The sequence below is a fragment of the Colobus angolensis genome, unplaced genomic scaffold (genome assembly GCF_000951035.1).
Source record: "Colobus angolensis palliatus isolate OR3802 unplaced genomic scaffold, Cang.pa_1.0 Scaffold107, whole genome shotgun sequence".
Classification (NCBI taxonomy): Eukaryota; Metazoa; Chordata; class Mammalia; order Primates; family Cercopithecidae; genus Colobus; species Colobus angolensis.
This window is the reverse complement of record NW_012111697.1, coordinates 336732-349515: the sequence shown is the minus strand read 5'-3', so window position 1 is coordinate 349515 and position 12784 is coordinate 336732. Positions and strand designations below refer to the sequence as shown.

The window sequence follows — 12784 nt, the reverse complement described above, 5'->3', positions numbered from 1 at the left end:
CGCTCCGCTGATTTGGATTCTAAGATACACATCAAAACACACTACCTAAGTCAGTCTATCGTATGGCACCAATTAGTAACTTCTCTATGAATTTACAGGGCCAAAAATGTTCTCATTTTACATATTCACTGATTGACTTGGAAGAAATCTATGTAGAAGAGTACGGACTTTTTCTTAGCTCTGCCAGTTTAATCAACAGCTCTAGACCAAAGCCAACTACCACCTCCTCCCTACCTTTGAAGCTGGCTTTGGAGTCACACATGCTATTCATTATAAAGAGGTGCATTTAAGACTCTTTTCTTTATATCCCGGATTATTCAATTCACTTGTCACCCCAGCCAAGTGGATTAGTCACTGGGGTTATGCTGCACCATGGTTACATGTGAAGGCGGTGTGCTGCAGTCCCACACCACTGACAGGGTGAAGCCGTGGGGGCTGACATCAACACCATAAAGTTGTCAGGAGGCAAGTGAGACTTTTTATAGCTGCATTGTGATTTAATTTATTATTTAATCATGCATTGTTATTTCAAACAGTTTGGCTTTAAATATCAGAGATGAAATAGGTTCAAGTCATCAAATATAGTTAAGATCTGAGGCAGGTAGACTATAAAAATTACAAAGGAAGAAACAAACTAGTTATAAAGCACTACTATAAAAAGCTTTCTTTGTAAACAGCCATTTTCTTTCTGGTAGCTCTAGAGCACAAATTATACCATTGTTCTAGTTCAGAGGTCTAGTCAGAAGGCTTTTTCTATCAAATAGGTGGTGAATTAGGCTTTGTGGGCCATACAGTCTCTGTCACAATTACTCAGTGCTGCTGTTGTACCTTGAAAATAGCTGTATATGATATGTACACACACAAGCATGGCTGTGTGCCAATAAAACTTTATTTGCCAAAACAGGAGGCATGCTGGCTTTGAAGAGAGGGCGCTAGTTTGCTAATCTCTCTTGTGTACCAGCACTGTCCAAAAGAAATATAATGTTAAGCCACACATGTAATTTAAAATTGTCTAGTAGCTACATTTAAAAAAGGTAAAACTAATTTTAATATTTTATTTAAACCAAAATATCATTTCAACATGTAATCAATATAAAATACTGTTAATACATTTCCTTTCTTTTTGTACTAAGTCTTTGCAACTGCTATGTATTCTACACTTAGATCATATTATAGTGGTTGCCACACTGGACCATATGTTCTAGAGCTTCCATGCTAGGATTCTCTAATTTGGAGGTTAGTGACAACAGTTTCAGATTGGGTTCTTCAAAGACAGGGGATATGATTATGTTGTCCCTGGGAAGCATGGGATGAAATATTTGGTCTTGGTCACTTTCAACTGAGGTGGCTCAGGATTCTAGGGCACAAATGGATAACTAGACCCACAATACAGTCAGATGATGTTAGCTTCATTTGTCAATGCAACAAATATGATGTCAACAGCTATCTGTATACATTACAAAATGATCAAAGTGTGAACATATCACTGTAGTTTTTGGCCTTCGCTAAGGAATGCTAATTGTCAATAGCAGAACTAGTCATTAGCACTTTGACTATATCAGAATTGAAAGCATATAAGCGTGTCACATTTGGAAGAGAAACTGAACTGGGTAGCAAGGAAAAAAGCTTCAAAATTAGACTGAATTTTTAAAATGATTTTAAAGGCCGGGCGCGGTGGCTCAAGCCTGTAATCCTAGCACTTTGGGAGGCCGAGACGGGTGGATCGCGAGGTCAAGAGATCGAGACCATCCTGGCTAACAAGGTGAAACCCCGTCTCTACTAAAAAATACAAAAAATTACCCGGGCGCGGTGGCGGGCGCCTGCAGTCCCAGCTACTCGGGAGGCTGAGGCAGGAGAATGGCGTAAACCCAGGAGGCGGAGCTTGCAGTGAGCTGAGATAGGCCACAGCACTCCAGCCTGGGCGACAGAGTGAGACTCCGTCTCAAAAATAAAGATTTTAAAAGCTAAATGCTTATTCAATTTATCGTGTAACAGTCTAATGCTAGTCAGCAACAGATTAACAAGTTATTAAGAGTCATCATAAACCTTCGTTTAACCCTTGGGAAGCTTTTAATTATTTAAATACAACTTTCTAAGCAATAAAGTCATCATTTCCAGGAAAAGAATGGACACAACCCATGGTTAATAAAACTTGGAGGCAAGTTTTTTTTTAACAAAAAATTTATTACCAAAATACAATATTAAAGTCAATACATGACAAACTCCTGTAAAGCAAAATAAATTATTCTAACATTGTACAGTATTTCCAAAGGTAGTTAAAGAAGCACTACAGACCTTGCCTCACTGTTCTGAACAGATGAACTGTTCTCCCATGAACACAGTCCTAGAGTTTCAGCTTTAAGGCATGCAGCTCGATGTGCAGGATAATTTTACAAAATGCAAATCATCCTATTTTAATAAGATACAGTGTCAGAATTAACTGTAGTCTTTACATGTCAGTATTCCAGAAATTTTTATACTTTGGCTATAGAAGCAATGCCATAGTGTTACACAATACTTATTTCTTAAAAAAATACATGTATTCATGTTCATGAATATCAAACGCAAATTTCTATTAAATATATTTTATCGAATATTACTTAGAGCACCTTGCTGTACAATTTAAAAAGATTAAATAAGTGTCTATGAAAACTAAAAACACAATAAGTCTCAACAGAGAAGCCTGCTTGTCTTTGTCAAGCCAATTACAGCACAGGAAGGTGCAATGTAAACATGGATGCCCACCATTTACTTTGTGAGAAAAAAAGAGAAAATAATTATGAAGCCACCAGCAGCCACCTTCAATAGAAGAAAGATCCAGAACAAAGGCTTCGGTTGGTGTCACAACATTGCACTATCTGGCCAAAGAACTTGGACTACCGATCAAATGGAATATTAGCATGATACTGTTGAACACTGGGACACCTGCCGTATTCTGGATGATGAGAGAAAGGGAGAAAATGATAGAGCCCTGAAAAGTATTCTTTATAATGATCAGAATGCATCATCTTCCCCCCTCCCCACCTTTGCCATATGCAGTTTCTTTTCAAGGCTATTTTCACTATCACATCTTAGAATTTTTTAAGTGTTCAGAGCAGAAAACAAATAGTGAGCTCTAATAAGTCTAATGCCAATAAATAAAATGTTATTCCTATGAAGCAATTGCTACTGAAATTTTTTTTTGCGGTGGGGGGCAGTGGTGGGTAACAGGACCTCATCTGTTACCCCAGTTGGAGTGCAATGGTGCCATCACGGCTCACTGGAAGCCTCGATCTCCCAGGCTCAAGTGATCCTCCGACCTTAGCCTCCCGAGTAGCTGGGGTACAGGCACATGCCAACTAACTATGCCTGGCTAATTTTTAGTTTCTTGTAGATGGGGTCTCCCCTTATTGCCCAGGCTGGTCTTAAACTTCTGGACTCAAGCAGTCCTCCAGCCTTGGCCTTCTAAAGTATTGGGATTACAGGTGTGAGCTGCTGTGCCCAGGCTACTGATTATTTTAATAGCTATCTCTGCTACAATTATAATTGCATAATCTTCATTATCACTTTTAGAAAACTCAACTGTTCTTGGTAGACACATTGTTAACTTAAGGCTTGCCACAAAATGATAATGGGAAGGTAAAGAACCTCCTTGATATATACTTCCTCCTATGGGCCAGGAGAAAGCTTTTAAGGACAATTCTAAGGCCAGAATCAAATGAAACTTTAAAGGCTTTGAACTTCTGGGTTAGTTTTTTCCCTATGAGGTGGAGAAATTTTAAATCCATGATTCCAAGTGGAAAATTTAAGTAACAATCAATGGAATTAGTTTAAAGAAATAAAGAAAGGTAATTTAAAAATTCACATCTTTCAAATTTTGGGGATGCTTATTATTATTTTCTAAATATGACATAAAACTAAAGCCGAGGAAATATTATAAAACAAGATTCTTCTAAGGTTGTTGATTTTCAGAACAACCTATTTTTATAAAGAAATACTGAGTCATTGTACCAGCAATGAAAAAACTGACTTACAATATGAGTGGCAACAGTATGGGTAATAATAATGAAACCATTTTAAATGTTTTATTTGAATTTGAAATTAAAATGTTTCCATTCTGAAAAAAGGAGAAAATGCATATAAGTCCACATTCAGTGGATTTGAGGAATACAGTATATATAAATCCATTTCATATTTTTAAAAACCATGTATCAGAAATGGATTAACTTTCATAAATAAAAACTACCTAAATAAAAAGGCTGCAAAGTTACAATCATTTATGTTTGCTTAAATACCACCAAAATGAGATTAGAAAGAAAAAAAAAAAAACAACAAATCAGAAAATGTTGCAAGATGCCTGGCCCCACTTAAATAATTCCTAGTAATAATTTTATAAATATTAATCCAATCATACCTGGACTTTGCGAACAGAATTCTTCCTAAAATGTGCCTACAGCGTTTCCCATTCGAAAACCTTCACAGTGTTCCAAGTTGATCGGTCACAGCCTCATCTCAGGTGTTAGAAATCAATATTCAGATATTCAGAAATAGCACCATGAGGATGGTGCACGGAAGAGCGCACCGACCTTTTCACTTGTAGGCAGAATTTACTTTAACAAAACAATGCATAAATGAGTAATCAGAACTACAAAAACAAAAACACCCTGTTTTCTTCACTCCTTGAAATAATTAAATCACAAAATGTGTAATTAATAAGACTACATCTATTTGATGGTGAGTTTTAATGCTTAAGCATTTTGCATTGGTTTTCCATATGTCCTGTCACACTCTTAACAAAATAGAATTTCCCAGATAGAAGGAATCCTATAGACTTGCCAAATGCTATTTGTTACTAAAATTTTTACAAACAACCTGAATTTTTGCTATTAATTTTAGTCACATTTGGTTATATTCCTCTTCTGCTAAATATAACTAAATTAATATATCCCAGGAAGGAAAAGCTCAACACAGCAGTACTCATTTTCAGCAGCTTCTAAATCTCACCCCTCATCCCCTACGGGATTTTTGGAAATAGTTCAAACTATTTCCAGTGCAGGATGATCAAATGTAAATTTTCATACATTGTTTCTTTTACACACTTTCAGATAACAAGTGTGGTCTCATTTAGCAGAGAGTATTAGAAGGTCTATGTACTATGAAGAAAGTACGCCAAATTCTAACAGACACTGAAAAGAACCTCTGAGGACACACAGACGATTGAGCATTACTATGAACTGAGATCTGGTTTGAGTCTGGTGGGAATCACCTGTTTCGTCCTCGGCTCACGAGAAATTCATTGTAAATTTAAGACAATACTTCTTGAATGCCTATTTACAATCTAGTTTTGAATTGAGAGGTCTTTTCTTTTTTAAGGTTACTCCTTAAAACATGTCCTAGATTGGGTATGATGAATTTCTATCAATTTAGGGATTTCAATAGATCATTTCAAAGCCCTCTAATTATGTTTCCTTATTGACTCTGTTGGTGACACTGAAAAAACCCCTCCCAGAACTGCCTCCCATTTCTCACTGGAGGCCTCAAGTCTGCATTTGAGAAGTGAGAAGAAAACTAAGCTCTGCTTAAGACTGTGACCTTTTTATGACTTTTAGAATGGTTCCTGAAAAGCCCTTTCTTAACTCTTTTGCTTGCATTTCTACACTCTAATAAGCTTTAATAAATACACTCAACACTAAGAAGGGGTGACAGAGGGTTACTACAGGATTACACCTCTGCTTCCTCTTCGACCCACTCCCCCTCACTCAAAATATTTAAATATCATTACTGCTTGTCCATTTGGAATTCCTTTTATTACAAGCTTGGTTCTAAAGTCACATCTGTCATTTTCTTGAAGATCACATCAATGATTTCTTCTGTGGCTAGGAAGTTGTTTGACAGCGCAAATGTGAAACTGTGGTGAAGGAATCCTCTTCTACTGCTTTCGTGTTCGAGTCATTATTCCACCTAATTTGTGTTTAGAGCTGTGTTGTGGTCCTTATTCAGGATGATGTTTACAATTTCACCCTCGTGCTCTTTCATATGATCCAAGAGGTTTTCTTTGCTGGTTGATTCAAAACCACAAATACAACAGCAGAAGAGTAAAACGCAGTACTCCATACCAGGAGGGGCCAGACTGGAGATTTTTTCTAAACTATATGAGGTATTACTTGTAGGGCTCAGTTTTTCATTCTCGCTGGGACCCAGAACTTCGGTGGGAGTCTGGGAAATCAGTTCTGCAGATGACACTACATTTTCCGAACTTCCAGTGATGGGATCAGAACTCTCTTCACTGCTCTTTAATTGAGTCTTTGCAGGGGATTTCCCCAGAACTCTAAAAACAAAACAAACACACCACACCGTGAGGAGGCTATAATGTAGAACTAGTAGATTTAATCCTGACTTTAATTTACATATAGCAATAAAGGGAGGGGGTAGGATGAAATACCTGCCACTTTGTGAAATTGCGTCGTTAATAGCCTTGTTTACTTGTTCGTAGTTGTAATTTTGGTCACTTGCATGTTTCCACATATGAGACTTCAAAGAAGGAGGATGGCTACACACATACCCACACAGAGAGCATCTGGAAGACAGTCAGGCAAAGGAAAATAAGAACGGTCCCATAACACCAGTGAAAAATTATCATGATTCTGTAACAATCATTATAGCCCTTCTTCCGGACCCTTGTTAAGACATAGATTCATTCACTGAATCTAAGATGTTACTCATTCTAAGAGGTACACTGATTTCAGAGAGGTCCTAGAATAGATGTCCTGGAATCAATGAAAGAAGGTGTTTTATAAAGAATGAGTAACAATCAAGACAAACATTCCAGATTACTTTAGCTATTACAAAATTTGGAAAGATTTTTGATGTAATATGCAAAATATTTGCTCTAAATTAATCACACACACGAAGAAAAACTTACACAATTAATACTTTATACCACTCTACTACTTGAGAAAGCAAATAGGAAATGAAATGATTTTCAACATGAACTCTACACTCTTTACAGACCCACAAAAAAATGGAAGCAGTCATCTTGAAAAAGCTTCAACAATTTAGATTTCATAAATAAAACAAATAATCTTAAAAAGTTTCTATTAAAAAACAATTGTTCCACATAGTTGGGTACACTTGGTAAAATCTGAATTTAACAATGAAGGATTTTTAGAAAAATTAATATACTTTATTTATTTATTTTTGAGACAGAGTCTCACCCTATCACAAAGGCTGGAGTGCAATGGAACAATCTTGGCTCACTGCAACCTCTGCCTCCCAGGTTCAAGTGATTCTCCTGCCTCAGCCTCCCGAGTAGCTGGGACTACAGGCGCCCGCCACCTCGCCCGGCTAGCTTTTTGTATTTTTTAGTAGAGACGGGGTTTCATCGTGTTAGCCATGATGGTCTTGATCTCCTGACCTCGAGATCCGCCCGTCTCGGCCTCCCAAAGTGCTGGGATTACAGGCTTGAGCCACCGCGCCCAGCCAATATACTTTATTTTTTAGATGTCTTTAGGTTTACAAAAAAAACTGGTCAGATAGAAAGAACTGAGTCCTCACGTGCCCCCTCCTCCCCTGCTCCCAATTCCTCCCATTATTAGTATCAGTGTGCTATATTGGTTATAAATGATGAATCTATATTGATACATTTTTTATTAACAAAAGTCCATAGTTTACATTAGGGTCTGCTATTTGTGTTGTACAATTCTGTGGGTTGTTTTGTTTTTGTTTTTTGAGACAGAGTCTTGCTCTGTTGCCCAGGCTGGAGTGCAGTCTTGCTCTGTCGCAATCTTGGCTCACTGCAACCTCTGCCTCCTGGATTCAAGTGATTCTCGTGCCTCAGACTCCTGAGTAGCTGGGATTACAGGCATGCACTTCCATGCCTGACTAAGTTTTATATTTTTGATAGAGATGGGGTTTCACTATGTCATCCAGGCTGGTCTCGAACTCCTGGACTCAAGTGATCCACCCACCTCCCAAAGTGCTGAGATTACAGGTGTGAGCCACCATGCCCAGCCAATCCTGTGTTTTGACAAAGGTATAATGCCACGAATCCACCATTCCAGTGTCATATGAATAGTTTCACTGCCCTAAAAATGCCCTGTACTCCACCTTTTCATCCTTCCTTCCTGCCCCTGAATCCCTGGCAACCACTGATTTTTTTATTGACTCCACAGTTTTACCTTTCCCAGAACATCACATAATTGGAATCATAGCAATATGCATGTACGATTTTTCCATGTCTGTCAGGGGTTGATCATTCTTATCGCTGAGTAATATTACACTGTGTGGATGTACCATAGTTTGTTCACTCACCTGCTGAACAATATATTGGTTACTTCCAGTTTTTTGCAAATATGAATAATTGCTGATATGAACATTCATGTGCAAAGTTGTTTTGTTTTGCTTTTGAGACTGGGTCTTACTCTGTTGCCCAGGTTGGAGTCCAGTGGCACAACCAGAGCTCACTGCAGTCTCAAACTCCTGGGCTCAAGCAATCCTCCTGCGTCAGCTTCCCAGCAAGCGCAGGTTTTTATAAGGAAAGCGCAAGTTTTTATAAGGATAAAAGTCATCATTTGGGCAAATACCTAGGAGCATAATTGCTGGGTCGTACTGTAAAACTGTCATCTTTTTAGAAAACTGCAAATGCACTTTTCCAAAGACATTTTTGTTAAATACTTAATTACAAACCTAACAAATCAGATAACTTACCTGAACTCTTTCCTACACCAATAAGAGACACAGTCAGCAATAACGAGGCACAAAGAAAATCAAACGGCATAGGAGTAAATAAAACAATTAAATACGGGCAAAGACTAAACTCTTATTCTGACCCACCTCCAATTTAACTTTGTGATAGCATGCAGCAGTATTCTTTTTTTACACACCCTGAGGAATCAGGTCCAAGGCCAAAGGTCTCTGATCTCAAGAAATACCAGCCCACTTACAGGCAATACACAGGCAGTTCTTTTTTTTTTTTTTTTTTTGAGACAGGGTCTTGCTCTGTTTGCCCAGGCTTGAGTGCAGTGGTGCGATCATGGCTCACTGCAGTCTTGGCCTCCTGGGCTCAAGTGATCCTCCCGCCTCATACTCCTTAAGTGCTAGGATTACAGGCATGAGCTACCATACCCGGCCCAAATAGGCAATTCTTGATAGAACTTCTAATAAACTCAACTATATGAAAAGATGTGCAATCTCACTAACAATCAGGGAAATGTATCACACCCCTCAGATTGGCAAAGATAAGTTAAGTCTGATAAGATGTGGAATCTGATAAATCTGGTAAGATTTTTCCACAGATGTGGAAAAATGGAAATGTACAAATTTTATGTATGGCGCTCTGAAGAACAATTTGGCAATATCTGTTAAGGCTGAAGTGGCACACACCTGTAGCCCCACAATTCTGGTGTTCACAAGGAAACACATACAAGAATCATCCTAGCTACGAACAGCAAAAAAAGATACAACTCACAGCCCCTGTTCTTCCACAAGGATATGAAAACAAATTAGTTTATTTTCATATAGTGGAATGTTATAAAGTGGGGTTGAAAAAAAAACAACCAAAAAACCCCCACATGAGATCTACACTTAGCACCAGGAACCAATGTCAATAATGATCAGTGAAAAGAAAAATAAAAAGACCTGTTAGGCTTTTAACTTAAATAGTTGAAATACCAAAACCAACAGAATGTATTGTTTAATACATCCATATATATGTATATACACATACATATATGTTATGTACATAGAAAAGTTATTCACGAATACCTGAAATGATACACATCACTATCAAGACATCAAGACAATGGGGTACCTCTCAGGACGAAGGGTTGAAGAAGTAAGAAATTGAAGCTTTAGCTGTATCTACAACGTTTTATTTCTTCAAAATGTGGTAAAATGTTGGACGTTTCATTATTTAAATACTTAAAAAATTGTTCCCCTTTTAAGCTTTTACAGCCTGCATTCTCCTTAAGATTTTATTACAGCTGGTATAATAAAATAAAATCACTACATTTTATTCTTGGTTATCTACCAAAAAAAAAAAACTAATCTTAATTCATTTTACTTTGCCCATTTATATCTGAGATGCAGCCATTTTTTGACGAACCTCAATAAACTATAATATTTTCACTAACATCTTTATCAGAGGGTGGGCAGCTGGCAACTTTTCCACCCCCAAACCATTAAACTCAGTGTCTATATCTGTGACTGTCACACGGTGGTGGTGTGTACTATAGTGTGGTTACAGTCCCCTGCTCAAATGTCTCTGGATCAGTTGCTTGAGAAGGGCAACTGCCCTGCGCCATGGTGGCTGGGCACCCAGCTCAATGCCAGCCAAGAGATGCCCACTCCCTTCCACCTAGTGCCTCTACCAAGGTGCCTTTACATGTCGGGCTCTCATACGTTAATTTTTATGTTATGCTAAGGGGAAACAGACATGAAATGCTGGCTCTTCAGACACCTGCCTCCTAACTTACATTCAGACTGTGGTCCTGAGGCCTCACCCGAAAATTCTTTATCCGGAATGATCCCCCAATGACAAGTCATACTTATGCAACAAGAATTTCATACTTTTGCGAAAACTGGGTCAGAAAGTAAACACCAGAAAACACCAGGGTACCCGCACCGGGCCATTTGGCGTCATGCTCACGACGGGAAGGGAAGACTCGGCAGCGCGGCGTCTGAGGACAGCGGGAGCAGCAGGCCTAGGGGGTTCCTGGGCATGGTGGGGGTGCTCGGGGGGCGGATGTGGGGGCAAATGTATCCTATAGAACATCTCTAATGTTATTCCAACCTTTTAAAAATAAGAGAGAACTTTACTGTTTTCCTTAAAAAAAAAAAAGCTTCTCATTTTAGAATAGTTACAGATATAGATGCAGATACATAGAAAAGTTATTTCCCTTACTGTTAACACGTTACATTCCTGGGGTACATCTGTCACAGATCAGGAGCCAATGTTCCTTACATCATTATTAACTGAAGTCCACACTTTATTCGGATTTCCCTGGTTTGTACTTAACATCCTGTTTCTGTTCCACGACCCCATCCAGGAAACAACATGGCTTTTAGTCCTCACGTCTCCTTAGGATCTTCTAGACTGCAATTGTTTCTCCTACTTGCCTTGTCTCTTTTGAGACGCATTTTCACTCTGGCGCCCAGGCTGCAGTGCGGTGGTGTGGTCTTGGCAAACTGCAACCTCCGCCTCCCAGGTTCAAGCGATTCTCCTGCCTTAGCCTCCGGAGTAGCTGGGATTACAGGCGTGCGCCACCACGCCTGGCTAATTTTTGCGTTTTTAGTAGACACGGGGTTTCATCATGTTGGCCAGGCTGGTTTCTAACTCCTGACCTCAGATGATCCGCCTGCCTCGGCCTCCCAAAGTGCTGGGATTACAGGCGTTGAGCCACCAAGTCTGGCCAACTTGCCTTGTTTTTAATGCCCTTGACAGATCTGAGGAACATGGGTCAGATATTTTGTAAATGTCCCTCAAGTTGGGGCTGTCTGCTATTTTTTTCACAGTTAGACTAAGCTGATGAGTTCTTGGGAGAAAGGCCACAAAGGAAAAGGGCCGTCCTCCCAACATCCCACTCTCAGGAGAACTTGCCCCTGACATTCCTCCCCTGGCTGAACTCAGGTTTCTCCAGGGACAAGCTCCTCCTCTTTCTCAACCCTGTTTCCATAGCGTACCACTGGGAAGGTGGTCACTGTGTGCAGCCCACACTTAAGAGCTGGCATGATCACCCGCCTCCTCGAGGGAGAGGTATCTACGTCAATTATATGGAATTCTTCTGCACAGGATGTGTCTATTCTCACCCACCTATTTATTCAACCATTTATGTCCATCAGTATGGACACATGGGTATTTTATACTTTGGGGTATAATTCTGTATTGCACTATTTATTTTGTTGCTCAAACTCCTCCAGCCTTGCCCCGTGGGCCTCTGTGGTTGGCTCCCATGTCCTTCTGCCACACCCCGAGTTTTGTTTCTTAAGCACTTCCTTACTTGCTAGTCCTATGAGACGCTCCAAGATCACCTTGCATATTCCCCACCAGTCCTACACTAGACTGATAATTTCTCTAGTTCTTTCTATTGGAAAAAGGTATCAGAAACCAAGATTTGGGTGATAGGTGAACTGCTTTAATTTTTAAATAACTTTTTTCCTGATTTCAAAAATTCACTCTAGAAAATTAGAAATATACAGGAAAAAAAAAAAACAAAGAAAACAAAAATCAATCATAGCCTTTTCACTAGATATAACCATTATTATTATTTTGATGTTTACTTTCCAGTATTTAAAAATACATATGTTTTTATAAAATTTGAATTATGGAAGGCTACTGTTACAATTTAAACTTTCTACAATGAAGTATTTATTGACTACAATAAGCTGCCTAGCATTTCACATTGGATGGAATTGGTGGAATTCCATTTAATTCTCTGTTTTATGCAGAATATATAATTGTGACAATTGACAATCATCTTTGCATAAAAATTTCAGGCACTTAAAGCTTCTAGGAACACAGTCTATAAACTTTAATTTGTGTACCAGCATGTGCTCATTCTTTTAGGGGAGACTTATTCTAGGAATACAGACAGTTCAGTATTAGGAGCTTCATTATTATGAGTCACCATTTGAAAGGATTGGAAGAGAAAAGGCACATTTTTGCTGGTGTTGCTGAGACTAAATCTAAAAACAATCAATATTCATTTTAAAATTTCTGATTATGGAAAGCATTAAACAAAGACAAAATTATAAATAAAAATGTGATGAATCCGTACCATCCAGTTTCAATACTGATTGTTGGCATTTT

The 12784-nt window shown here is 38.7% G+C and overlaps 1 protein-coding gene across 4 annotated transcripts in view; it reads right to left on the bottom strand.

Moving 5' to 3' along the window:
- Window positions 1–2051: 2051 nt before the first annotated feature.
- Window positions 2052–12784, bottom strand: part of ZNF507 (zinc finger protein 507) — a 40844-nt gene continuing 30111 nt past the window's right edge. For 2 of the 4 annotated variants that reach the window (XM_011947294.1, XM_011947285.1), the window contains 2 exons: window positions 6422–6556; window positions 2052–6307 (listed from right to left, as the gene is read on the bottom strand). In XM_011947294.1, the coding sequence (XP_011802684.1) occupies window positions 5941–6307; window positions 6422–6556 (502 nt within the window). In that variant the 3' untranslated portion in view covers window positions 2052–5940. Of the gene's footprint in view, window positions 6308–6421; window positions 6557–8685; window positions 8698–12784 lie in introns of all 4 variants that reach the window. The other 2 variants (XM_011947270.1, XM_011947278.1) reach the window with 2 other exon arrangements.